This window comes from Neomonachus schauinslandi, chromosome 10 (assembly GCF_002201575.2).
Source record: "Neomonachus schauinslandi chromosome 10, ASM220157v2, whole genome shotgun sequence".
In the NCBI taxonomy this organism is placed as follows: domain Eukaryota; kingdom Metazoa; phylum Chordata; class Mammalia; order Carnivora; family Phocidae; genus Neomonachus; species Neomonachus schauinslandi.
In genome coordinates, this window is record NC_058412.1 from 77,196,929 (window position 1) to 77,210,716 (window position 13,788).

Here is a 13,788-nt window from a genome sequence, read left to right on the forward strand (position 1 = left end):
GAACTTCAAAAGTACCCCCTTCATAAAATGTATTTAACATTAATTTTTCTCAAATTTAAGGAATGTAACAATATGTACAACTCTTATGTATTAGTATAATACCAAAATAGTACAAGTCATATTAACAGCCTGTCATAACTGTAAAATGTTTGAGTCAAGTTAAAATTGGAGGACAGCTTAGGTTCGAATGAATGCAATTATCCATGGGAGGTTCACTTTCCAAGTGGAAATGACAATCATCTTATCTACAGTAGATTTCACAAGAGGTAGTGTTCAAGTAAAAAAAAAAAAAAGGTACATGCTTAACTATCTTTAATTAACAAATTCACAGGGAAAAAATGTACTGGTTTCTTAGCAGATGATCAGTTGGTGACTTTTTTAATATGAATCTGAAATACAAAATTAACAAGAAGTACAATAAAGGCCTTACGCATGAAATCAAAATGTGGTAAAAAACAAAACAACAACATACCATCTAAGCTGTGTCACGGATCGCACATATTGTCTTACCTCATTAAGAATGGCCCAAACGGCAGAATTCTGAATAACTGAAAGTCGAAAGGCTGAAATGGGGTTTAGACTGGGATCCACCATTCCTTCGGCAACACCATTCTCAAATTTTCCTTCAAAATAAAAATGAACATGTGTTGGGTAGGCTGAAATCAGCACACATAAAATATCACAGACTTAAAACAGGGAAGAAAAACACCAAAACACTTCCAATGGAGGTCGTCAGACACGGCCTGGGTGAATTTTTCCCCTTCTTTCTACTTTTATTCAATGTTCAAATTTCTCATGAAGTGTATGCTTACATTAGAAGCAACCTATTAAGAGAGGCAGAGCTATACTCTTTCTTACTGCAAATTAAATGTGACATTCTATATATATAGATATATATACCTATATCTATATATACATGTTCTTGCATCAAAAATATTTTAACATGCAGGTTTTTAACAAAAAGTGACTTAACCAAAGTATACTCTGTACCATCGCTCAGTCCGACCTTTTGAGGGTTAGGTCAGTAATAACAAATTTCAATGCTTTCAGACATACATACAATGGTTGGCCTCGAGCAGGGGCTCAATCTTTATGTATCCTTTCCCTTATCACATCTAGAAGGGATTAAGAAGTGATACCTCCTCCAGGAGGTTCTAATAGAAAACTGCCATTACAAATGACAAGCTGAAAAAGCTCTCCTTAAGGATAGGACCAAGAAGTTCTATAAAAAGGTAGCATGTGCTAGGGAGAGGAGCAAGATGGCGGAGGAGTAGGAGACCTAAATTTCGTCTGGTCCCAAGAATTCAGCTAGATAGGGATCCAACCATTCTGAACACCTATGAACTCAACAGGAGATCAAAGAAAAGAATAGCAGCAACTCTGAATAGAAAAGCGACCACTTTCTGGTAGGTCTCTTCTGATTTGTTTAGCGTATATTTTTCTGTGGTCGTTGTTACCCTGTTAGCATTTTTGTTCTCTCATTCATCTATTCTCCTCTGGAAAAAATGACAAGGCAGAAAAAATCACCTCAAAAAAAAAAGAACAAGAGGCAGTACCAACTGCTAGGGACCCACTCAATATGGACATTAGTATGATGTCAGAACTAGAGTTCAGAATGACGATTATAAAGATACTAGCTGGGCTTGAAAAAAGCGTGGAAGATATTAGAGACACCCTTTCTGGAGAAATAAAAGAACTAAAATCTAACCAAGTCAAAATCAAAAAGGCTATTAATGAGGTGCAATAAAAAATGGAGGCTCTAACTGCTAGGATAAATGAGGCAGAAGAGAGAATTAGTGATATAGAAGACCAAATGATGGAAAATAAAGAAGCTGAGAAAAAGAGAGATAAACAACTACTGGATCACGAGGGCAGAATTCGAGAGATAAGTGATACCATAAGACAAAACAATATTAGAATAATTGGGATCCCAGAAGAAGAAGAAAGAGAGAGAGGGGCAGAAGGTATATTGGAGCAAATTATAGCAGAGAACTTCCCTAATTTGGAGAAGGAAACAGGCATCAAAATCCAGGAGGCACAGAGAACCCCCCTCAAAATCAATAAAAATAGGTCAATACCCTGACATCTAATAGTAAACCTTACGAATCTCAGAGACAAAGAGAAAATTCTGAAAGCAGCTCGGGAGAAGAGATCTGTAACCTACAATGGTAGAAACATTAGATTGGCAACAGACCTATCCACAGAGACCTGGCAGGCCAGAAAGGACTGGCATGATATATTCAGAGCACTAAATGAGAAAAATATGCAGCAAGATTACTATATCCAGCTAGGCTGTCATTGAAAATAGAGGGAGAGAGAAAAAGCTTCCAGGACAAACAAGAACTAAAGGAATTTGCAAACACAAAACCAGCCCTACAAGAAATACTGAAAGGGGTCCTCCAAGCAAAGAGAGAGTATGGAGGTTCCTCAAAAAGTTGAAAATTGAGCTACCATATGACCCAGCAATTGCACTACTGGGTATTTATTTACCCCAAAGAAACAAATGTAGGGATCCAAAGGGGTACGTGCACCCTGATGTTAATAGCAGCAATGTCCACAATAGCCAAACTGTGGAAAGAGCCAAGATGTCCATCAACAGATGAATGGATAAAGAAGATGTAGTATATATACACAATGGAATATTATGCAGCCATCAAAAGGAATGAAATCTTGCCATTTGCAACGACGTGGATGGAACTGAAGGGTATTATGCTAAGCGAAATAAGTCAATCAGAGAAAGACATGTATCATATGATCTCACTGATATGAGGAATTCTTAATCTCAGGAAATAAACTGAGGGTTGCTGGAGTGGTGGGGGGTGGGAGGGGTGGGAGGGGTGGGGTGGCTGGGGGATAGACATTGGGGAGGGTATGGGCTATGGTGAGCGCTGTGAATTGTGTAAGACTGTTGAATCACAGACCTGTACCTCTGAAACAAATAATACATTATATGTTAAAAAAAGAAAATAGGAAAGGAAAAATGAAGGGGGGGTGGAATCAGAGGGGGAGACGAACCATGAGAAACTATGGACTCTGAGAAACTGAGGGTTCTAGAGGGGAGGGGGGTGGGGGCATGGGTTAGCCTGGTGATGGGTATTAAAGAGGGCACGTATTGAATGGAGCACTGGGTGTTATACACAAACAATGAATCACAGAACACTACATCAAAAACAAATGATGTAATGTATGGTGATTAATATAATTTTCAAAAATGTTGCATGTGCTATATCCAATTTTTCTTGCTGTGAGGAATATTCTTAAAACCACAACAAAATGCTATTGAAAAAGTGACAGAAAAAAATGGTTTGTTCTTGGCCACATTTCTCTAAGCCAGGAGCTGGCAACCCTTTTCTTATTTATAAAGGGCGGATGGTAAATATTTTGGGCTTTGTGGGCCAAGAGGAAAAGTGAAGATACCAGGTTGGTACTTAAACACAGAAAGAGAGAAAAAAATCTCCACAAAATTTTTATTGATGAAATTCAAATTATAAGAACAACCATGGAGTACTTCTGTTTTTTGGTTTTGGGGGTTTTTTTGGTTTGTTTTTTGTTTTTTTGCTAATGCAGGTGTACCAAGGAGAACAGAATTCCTTTTGGGGTGGGGGTGGGGTTAACATTTCAGTTACCTGGGATTCAAAATGATCCTCCTCTGATTGTAAAAAAAAAAAAAAAAAAAAAAAAATCTATTGTAAATGTTCATCTGTTCATGTGGATCCATGAGACTTTATGTATTTTATCTTGAATATTTCACACAGCCTCGATACTGCGAAATACATCAATCCACAAGCACATGATTCTAATGGAGCACATTCATCATGTAGAAGGTATTTATGGAATTCCATGAGGCTCTCCTTGATAGTTGCCTTGTATGTGTCACCACACTGCAAATGAGTCACTTGCAAGCCAGTTAGGTGGAAGCTGCTTGATTAGTCTGATATTACTTGGGAGTTCAAATCATCACTGTCATCAGTGACTTGGCTGAAATACAAGGTTTGCATAGAAGTGCTATTTTGTCCTGCAATTTCAGGTTGAATTAAACATTATCAAGTCTGCAGCAAAAACTAACTTTCAAAGAGATAATAGTGGTTAAGGGCAGTTCTCGCTGGGAAAAAATTTCAATCTCGTTCCTGGGCTTAAAAAAAAGTTTTTTTGTTTTGCTTTGTTTTGTTTTTTCACAATAAAATTTATCACTGCTAAGCCCCAGAACTGCTGTGTGGTCCAGCAAGTCACACTGTTCAGTTCCTATTTCTGATAAAAATTCACAGAACTGATCATGGCAGAGTCCATGAGTGAATCAAGTTCACTGCTGATGCTGCTGGTTCAATAAAACGATACATGACAGATTCAAGTGTTTCCTGTCAAGTACCTGATGAATAATAAATAACCATTGGCTTAAGCTTACATTTGCATAAGCTTTGTAAATGTATCCCCGTAGCCTTCTTCATACATATCTTCACCACCATTCATTGTAACACATTTCACTTCAGGTTGTATCAATTTTTGTTTTCTCAACTTGTTGGAAAATATTCTTGCCTGTACCTGGTTTGATGCAGACTTTTCAGAGGCCAATGCTTCAGTCACTTCAACCTTGGCATTGACTCCAAATAACAACCAGGCAGTACCAGGAACCTCTATCAACTCATCAAGAGACGCAGAAATAATTTGTTTTTTTATGGAAATGACAGAATTGAGCCTATTTTTATTCCAGTGTTACCTTGGTGCAAGAAGATTTTTTAGGCTTTCTTTGTACTGCAGGTCTAGATCCAGTTTCCTACATATAATTATATTTGTTATAATGACTTTGTGCACTGAGATATCTCCAGATATTCTGCACTAGCAGGATTTCTGACAGTGATCTTGCAAATATCCTCATCCAAAAAGGTTCAAAATGCATTAGTGTATCTAAACCCTACACACACCAATGCACAAAGACCAGGAAAAAAAACAAAAACAAACAAAACAAAAAAGGAGTGTCAAGCACTTGGGAATCAACAAAGAACATTTAGTGATAATCAGGATTAATTTTGAGAAAAATGACACTGTTGGGGTTTTAGAAAGAATAAACAACTGGCATAATGAAATATTTGCAATATTTTTTTCATCTTCTGTGAAGGGACTTGTTTTCCCAACAAGATGTGAGTATCTGTTACATAAATAAATGTAAGTCTTATAATTACAATAGGGAGGAAAACTTCACTCTATGGTTTAATTTTCTCTTTCCAAACCCCTTTTTTTTTTTTACATATCCATTTATTTATTTTTATATTATTATTGGTATTCTAGATATTATAATGTACTTCAAGTAATCAGTCTGACTTCAAAAAATTCTATTTTGCCAATTAATAATAGTCTTACAATGATATACATTTAGTTATCATCTTTCTGCCTTGTGTTCTCTTGTTTTCATGTAGTTTACCCTAAAATATGCTATAAATACCATATCACATTATTAACACTTAGTCAATAGTCTTTGTTTTTTGACTGATATGGTTCCCAATGTCCTCAGTTCTTCAAGGTGTTGGTTGTTGCTGAAAGCCTGATGATCTTAAATAAGTTTATTTTATCTGCACATGTATCTTTGGCTGCTCCAATTAAATATGATTTAACTCACTATCGGTAATTGGTTTTATTTATTTGGCTAACACCAGAGTCACTCTGACACACTTTGGTTATAGCCTCACTTGAATTTTTTTATTTCTGTGAAGAAATTCTGCTGTAACAAAATACTCCATGTTAAATATTCTAATTTCCTGACCTCTGCTTTCCTGTGAGCTGGGAATACTGTGAGTGCTCAGGATGGTAATGCATTCACATTATGATGCACAGCTGTTGCATGGCGGCATCATAAACACGACGATCTGCCATCTGACTTTGTAAAATATTCCACGTTTTCATAGTGTTAAAAAGCATTGGCATTCAAAGTCCACTTTTATAGGCACTGGTCATTTTTTAAAAAAATGTCACAGGACGGTGATGTGCGGGTATGTGTGGCACTTGAAACACGGTCAAATTATAAACGCGTCACTGCTATTTGTAGCCCACCGGGTGCCCACTCAAAGCAATCAGAGCACCACCTCAATCTCTACTGCAACTCCATGAACGTCTCTGCTCTTGTAGCATCAAAGCGCACAGACGGTACAGAAATAAGTGAGCATGGTTGTGTGCCAATAAAACTTTATTTACGGACACTGAAATTTAAATTTTTTATAATTTTTACATGTCACAATATATAATTCCTTTTTTAAAACCATTTAAAAATAAATATGAAAAAAATTAAACATTCTAGGCAAAAACAGGAAGTAGGAGAAAAAAACCAACAGGAAGTGGGCCAGATCTGGACCATGGGCTATCGTGTGCAGATTATGCAGTCTATTCTACAGTTTTACAAAACAATGATTTGGCTTTTAGTAAGGTATGTTCAACTTGAAAATCATACCAGAGAAAACTTGTAATATATTTTTTTAAATATTTATTTATTTTAGAGAGAGAATGCACGCATGCAAGCGGGGGCAGGGGCAGAAGAAGAAGGACAAGCAGACTCCACGCTGAGTACAGAACCCCATGTCAGGCTCAATTCACAACCCTGAGATCATGACCTATCTTTAACTGACTGAGCCACCCAGGTGCCCCAAGAAGACTTGTAGTATTAAACGTATCAACTTCCAAAGTAATGTTTTTATTCAAAAGGTATTAATAATGTTATTTCATAAAAGTATGTCCATGTTGGGGCTAGATTGGGGTAGGAAGTATATGCTACAAAAAAGTATTACCGAATTATTGAGTTAGGCAGGGGATTTAGGGCTGAAAAATACCGTGAAACTTCCAACACTTTAATGACATATCATACTATCATCTGATGAGCTCATTTAATTAGAAAGATAATTACCTAATGATATAACTGGCCTCTTTAAAACACTTTCACCCAGGGGGGCACCTGGGTGGTGCAGTCAGTTAAGTGACCAACTCTTGGTTTTGGCTCAGGTTATGATGATCTCAGGGTTGTGAGATCAAGCCCTGTGTTGGGATCTGGGCTCTGTGGGGAATCTGCTTAAGACTCTTTCTCTCCCCCTGCTCCTTCCCCCTGGGTTCACCCACACGCTCTCTAAAATAAATAAATCTTAAAACAAAACAAAACACTTTCACCCAGGATTTTATCCTACAGAAATACCCTCACGTGTCCAAAAAGAGTATATATTGCAGCAAAAACTGCCAACAACCATCCGTCATTAGGTGACTGGCTATATAAACTTTGATATGTTAATAATACATGGGAATACTAGGCAGCCAATTGAAAGAATGAAGAAAGAATACAAAGAATAAAGGCAAACAGAAGATAATGCAGCTAAAGACCTACTTGCATTCCCAATGCAGAGAAACTCTCATACATGTGCAGAATTATTCAAAGGAGCATTGTTTGCAACAGAAAAAACGGAAACAAACTTTATAACCAAACAGGAGAACAGACAGTGATATATTCACCCATGGAAATTTACACAGTAGTGAAAATGAATGAGCCATAGATACATGCATCCACATGGATGAAACCTCATGATGGGGAGGGAAAACAAATTGTAGACTATAGAAGGACGTCATTTCTCTCAAATTTAACAAGTGAAGAAACAGTGTGCATTATTCAGGAATACATCATACACATGTAGTAGAAGTATACACACAAACGGTAACCACAGACCTTAGGACAGAAGATATCAGGGAAGAACAACAGAATTGGCAAACCTTAAGCCTGACACACAGATACTCATTATATTATTATTTGTATTTTCTGTGCATCTGAAATGTTACAACCTTTTGGAATGTTCATCTTCCATGCGTAATACATACGTACTTTGGTCAGTGAAAAGATGCAGAACAAAGGTTGTAGAACATGTTATCACTTGTGTGTGACTGTGTGTTTTTAAAGAATATACTCCTATCTTTTTGTTTCTGAACAGAATACGTCTGTCTGGACAGGACACAGATCCTTAAAGGAATTGCCACCGGGAAGCACTGGGTAGGCGGGAAAAGAAGAGCGAAGGAGACTTAGGTTTATGTTTTCAAATTTGCATCTGGTACCACGGGCCTGTACCCAGCTTTCCAAACAAGAAATTTAATTTTTGTCCTTGACCCAACGGCCTGGGAGGTCAGCATTGAAAGACAGGAAAGAAGGGGGAAAGGAAGGAAGAAATTACTGAAGAGTGACTAGAATTCCCAAATCCTGGCACAGGCCGAGACTTCCCAGGTCACGCCCCACGCGGCCCCCCTCCTGCCGCACCCTGACCGCACACCGTCCATCCCGTCCTTCCAGTGTTTCTGTGACCAGGCTCTTCACCTCACAATGGGAACTACTAAGTGCCAAGGATAGAGCTTCCTTCTCACTGAGCTCGGCAGTATGGGAAATGCAGTGGGTCAGGACTCAAAGGCCACAGACTCTTAATGTTCTTACTCAGATTCAGATGTTCATGAGTAATGTCTCTCCGTTTGCTCTATTTTTTTTTTTAAATAATTTTCACCAGTTATGGCTGTTTCACTACGAGGAAGGTCTGCGAAGCTATTCCACTAACGCATACTTAAGGGAGCGGAATTTTTTATACTCAATTGAAAAAGATCATTTGCTCTTTGTTTCTGATGCACCTTTTCATTTTACAAGGTCCTAGGGTGGCTGATCCACAAGTCCTCTTCCATTCTAAATATGTATGAGTTGATGTCTTAGATGGTCATTATCTTCAAATTACTGCAGATGGTCAATTTCCTATGCTTTCCTAATCTAGAACACAACAGTCTCAGAAACTAAATAATGGACAAGTAAAAGGGTTAATAGATGTCTTGGATAGGCAGCCAATTTTTTGTACATTTCTAGAAGTGAGCTAAGTTATATATATAACCCAAATATGAAAATAATTAAACTCATCTATCCACCAAAACCACGCAAAAATTAGTCAGGGTTATCACACAAGCCTTGTCGCAGAAACAATGACACCAAATGTGAAAACCTCTCCAGAGACAGTTTTCAGATTGTATCCATCCTGTGTACCTACAGTGTAAACTTACCAATATTCTCTTCTGCCTACTACTACGAAGAGCATCAACTTGTTTTAAGAAAAAGAAAATAGATCATCATTCACTGAGTCCACACCTACCCAGCAACAGGCCGCACATCGACTGCAGGAGATGGCCGAGGGCCATCGCCCCCTGCCTTCCCCATCCCGCTCCCCAACGCGCAGGACCACGCCGCGACACGGGACCGTGCCGCGACACGGCAAGGCTACGCAGTAAAGCACACGCGGTGTGGCAGGAAGAGCAGACAAGGGGGCCAGCTGCAGTGCTGAAGAGAAAATGAGAAAGCATTCATTAGGAGGAATATCAGGTGGAGAAAATGGCCAGAGACACGGCGGCACGTGAAAGCAAGGAGCATTAGAGGAACAACAGTCTCAGGACGAGGCAAACTGAGAATCAAAGGAAACAAGACGTGAAAGTGGATGGAAGCTAGGGAATGTGATCATGGCAAGGTGTTAAGGTCTCTCCCCAGGCTAACGTCATGGTAATGTGGACTTTGAGAAAGCTAACTGCAGGGGCTCTGGGCAAAGCCAACGAAAGGACGCAGGGAGAGGCAGACCTTCTCTGGCTCAGGCCCCGAGGCAGCGGCCTCCAGCAGCGTCCCAGGCCAGGTGACTACGTATCCCCAGACAGACGCAGTTTATGTTAATGGACGGTAAAAAGTGGGGTGGGTGTTCAGGGTGTCTCCCAAGGTTGGGCTTGGGCAACCAGGTGGACAAAACCACGGTGACCAGAAGATATGACCCTGGTACAGATGCTCAGAGCAGATGGCTGTGTGGCCACGTCAGAAAGCATCTCAAGGGGCTCCTGGGCGTTTGCCTTCGGCTCAGGCCATGATCTCAGGGTCCTGGGATGGAGCCCGCATCGGGCCCCCTGCTCAGCAGGGGGTCTGCTTCTCCCTCTTTCCCCTTCTCTTGCTTGTGCGCACTCTCTCTTTCGCTCTCTCAAATAAATAAAATCTTAAAAGTAAAAAAAAGGGAGAAAGCATCTCCATACAGACCTGAAGCTCAGTACGGAGGCAGGGGCTAAGAGCACAGAGATTCTAGCACACGGATGTTGCTGGGACCTTGCAAGTAGCTAAGGTCACCTGGTAAGAGTGCAGAAGGCAGCTGAAGGCCGATTATCTATCAGTGACTATCAACAATGAAACAGCAGGTGAGGAGAGAAAGAGGAATCAACAAATGAACCTTTGATCTGAAATCCTGGTTAGATAATAAAAGTATGTCCTGAAACATGAGAACACACACAACTTGGGAGGACAGTGGTAGCTGTAATCCTAAAGTGCTTAACATCCTACAAGAATTTAAAATTACTTTAGGAGTAAGTCCAGAAAAGTCAAGGACAGTTTACTAGTTTAAAGTAGGAGGTATTACCTATTCTGAAATAACCATCTTCTAATCGTTTGTCTTTGGTTTCTTTGCTTATTTCCAAACCTTCACTCTAAAATAGAACAAAAACATTAACTTTATACAAATCATTACTTCTATTTAAAACAGATCTAATATATCTTAATAAACATAAAAGTGGTGTTTGTGGCACATCTCTAAAAAAGAGAAAATGTCATCTCAGTCTTGAACCTTAAAGAGTTTATCAATACAAATATTCTTTTTTTAACTATCTGAAGCCATCAATCTCTCTCTATATTTGTGGTTAGAAAATTTAAATTTTAATTAATTTTAATAGGGTACTATTTTTATTAAAAATAAAAAACTGTGTTAACTTGAAAGAAATCTAAGCACTGCTTAAAGACCAACAAATTCATTTTGTGTATTAAACAACAAGCATTAAAGCCACATGGGATTTCGGGACTCAAACTATACACAGCAGTTAAGCATTAAGGTAAAATGATGATTCACTTATCTTCCTAGTATGAACTTCCAAGATATTTTCCACCAGGAAACAAAATGGAGGCTCTTTCTATGAATAAGACACAGATGGGACAATGCACTACGTGTTCCCCATTTAAAAAAAAAAAAATTTAACCTTGCTCCCACTAAGGTCCTGCGATCATGAGAATTTTCTTCCACCTCATAAACAGGAATAACCTCAAACCAAGTCCCCTGGTCTTCGTTCTTTAGAAAAATTAGGGGGAAAAAATAGGCATACCTTAAAAGGCAAAACTTCCACAGTTGTGTTTAGCAGAATATCTCCTGGATGTTCTTGGTTGCCGCTGTGGAACAAATAACTGAAAAGACGAACATAAAAATAAAAGTATGAGTCAGATTAGACTTCGCGGAGATTCAGGAAAACGGCTTTACCTCAGAGCGAGCGTTCTAAATGAGACTCTGACTGCAGGGCAGACAGCAGGGGGGGGGGGGGGCTCGTATCAAGGGCACATTATGTATTCTGAATAGTTGCAGGAAACTTGAAAACTTAAGGATGCAACCCTTAGGTGATGTGTTAATTCCTTCCATCAGAAGGGGCATGTTTGTTGCTTAATGTAATAATGTATTTAACAGATTTTTAAAAAAGGACAGTTTTAGGCTGTGGTTTACACTGTTTTAAATATAGACACCTCTCAAGAAGAAGAATCAAAGCTGCAGCATCTATATAATATTACTACTGTATCTTGTATCAGAGAAAATTTTCGCCAGGACAGCCATGAGCCATGGCAAGCTCAAAGACTAGTTTTATCCGATACAAATAGTTTTCGTATTCGTAGCCTGAGAATAAATTAACCAATTCCAAATATCTGAATCATTCCACTTATCACTATGAACAAACATTTGAAAAACAACTATGATCAATCTAAAATACTCTCTGGGTATGAGGATAATGTCCTCAGGTTCTGATACCCTGAAAACTAGTGTGGGTGTATAAGTGTGTGTTGTGGCGGGGGGGGGGGGGCACGTGAGGGGAGGGGAGGTGTAAAAACCAGACAGGGCATGAAAAGCATATCTAAATCTAAACTGAAAACTTGAGTTCAGCTAAGTTAAATGGTTAAAAGTTTCGACTTAGAAAGACCTGGATTTCTCATTTAATAGAATGGGTCTCTCATTTAATAGAATTCTCACCTTTAGCAAGTTACATTAGCTTCCTGAGCCTGAGTTTCCTCAGTACAGAGATTCCCACCTACCTCACATGACTGTAGCAAGGGGTTTATGAGAACTGACAGTAGCTTGTGTATTAAAAGTACTCAGCAAGGAGCAGTTAGAGTGTGCTTATGATACAGTATGGTATTAGTGGGCAAAAATCACCTGTGATGAAGACCTAATTTTCAAATCTTGCACAGGGAAGGGCACCCTCTAAGATTAGCTCCCTCTAAGCTACACCCAAAATTAATTCCAACATTTTCAGATGAGAGACACCTTTTTTCAAAAGACATCTTTGGCTTGGAATGCTGCTTCCTGTAACTCTGGGCCCCTCATGACCTCAGCTAAAGATGCGACAATACAAGCCAGGGGAAGCCCCTGTTCAGAAAAGAACGATGGACAGAATTTGGCGTTTAGACAGACTGATTCAGGTGTTTACTATGTGATTATAGTGGAAAACTCAACACGATCTACAAAGTTTAATATCAGAAGAAGTAAATGATGGTACAGCCAGGCAATGGGGATACTGTGCAACTATTAAAATGTTTATGAATCACTTGTGACAAATTATGATGGAAAATAGGACCTAAAATTACATACAGACCATAATGGCTTTCAAAGTAGAAAGTGCACAGAATTACCAAAAAAAAAAAAAAGTGCCAATATGGTCACAATGGTGTCGCTGGGGTTGTGATTTGTTCCTCATTTTTCATATTTTAAAATTTTTGTGTAATCAAATCATATCATGTTATATAGTCAGAAAATATTTTCCCTAACACTCAATTTCTGTATTGATAAATACAACTTCTGCTTTTTCCCCCTCTCAGCAAGTAAGTTATTGTGCAAGTCAAAAGTGATCCCTTTTCTGTATTCTAGGCAGGGTGGGTCTCTCCGTGAACTCTAAGAAAACTCAGAGGTCCTATGTTTTTAAAAGAATTGTGTTTTACTAGAAATGGGTCCTCAGTAGGGTCATGTAAATATTACTTTACAGAAGTTTATTGCAAATATATTGGTTAAGAAATCTGATCTCCAATATAGGAGTTCTTTAGCAGATCCTTTGCTGGCACAATTTTAACTTGCAAAAAATAAACCAACAGACGTGGCCTGAGACTATTCTGATTTATGGAGGTGAAAAACGGTTTCTAATTGTATGATGACTCTTTGTTTAAAATTCTTTGAGTGCAGCTGCCACACAAGGTTACGCTGGTTTCAGGCATACAACAGAGTGACCCGCCATCTATGTTGGTCTGTGCTCACAGGCGCAGCTCCCATCTGTCACCGTACGGTACCATTACGCTATCACGGACTACATTCCCCGTGCTGGGCCTGTTACTCCAGCAACTCACTCATTCCCTAACTGGAAGCCTGTGCCCCCCCCCCCCCCCCCCCGTTCCCCTCCCCTCTGGCCACCAGTTTCTGTATTCACAGGTCTGATTCTGCTTTTTGTTTACTTGTAGGGTTTTTTTATTGTTATGTTAATCCCCATACATTACATCATTAGTTTTAGATGAAGTGTTCCATGATTCATTGTTTGTGCATAACACCCAGTGCTCCATGCAGAATGTGCCCTCCTCAATACCCATCACCAGGCTAACCCATCCTCCCACCCCCCTCCCCTCTAGAACCCTGTTTGTTTTTCAGAGTCCATCGTCTCTCAGGGTTCGTCTACCCCTCCGATTTCCCCCGCTTCATTCTTCCCCTCCCG

At 39.3% G+C, this 13,788-nt stretch overlaps 1 protein-coding gene across 2 annotated transcripts in view; it reads right to left on the reverse strand.

Moving 5' to 3' along the window:
* The window catches only part of MGAT4A (alpha-1,3-mannosyl-glycoprotein 4-beta-N-acetylglucosaminyltransferase A), a 116,982-nt gene continuing 103,194 nt past the window's right edge, over nucleotides 1–13,788 (reverse strand). Inside the window, exons 13-16 of one of the 2 annotated variants that reach the window (XM_021701173.1) lie at nucleotides 11,158–11,236; nucleotides 10,425–10,491; nucleotides 511–623; nucleotides 1–389 (exon numbers count right to left, since the gene is read on the reverse strand). In XM_021701173.1, coding sequence (XP_021556848.1) covers nucleotides 363–389; nucleotides 511–623; nucleotides 10,425–10,491; nucleotides 11,158–11,236 — 286 coding nt within the window. In that variant the 3' untranslated portion in view covers nucleotides 1–362. The remainder of the gene's footprint in view (nucleotides 390–510; nucleotides 624–10,424; nucleotides 10,492–11,157; nucleotides 11,237–13,788) is intronic. The other variant, XM_021701172.1, reaches the window with a different exon arrangement.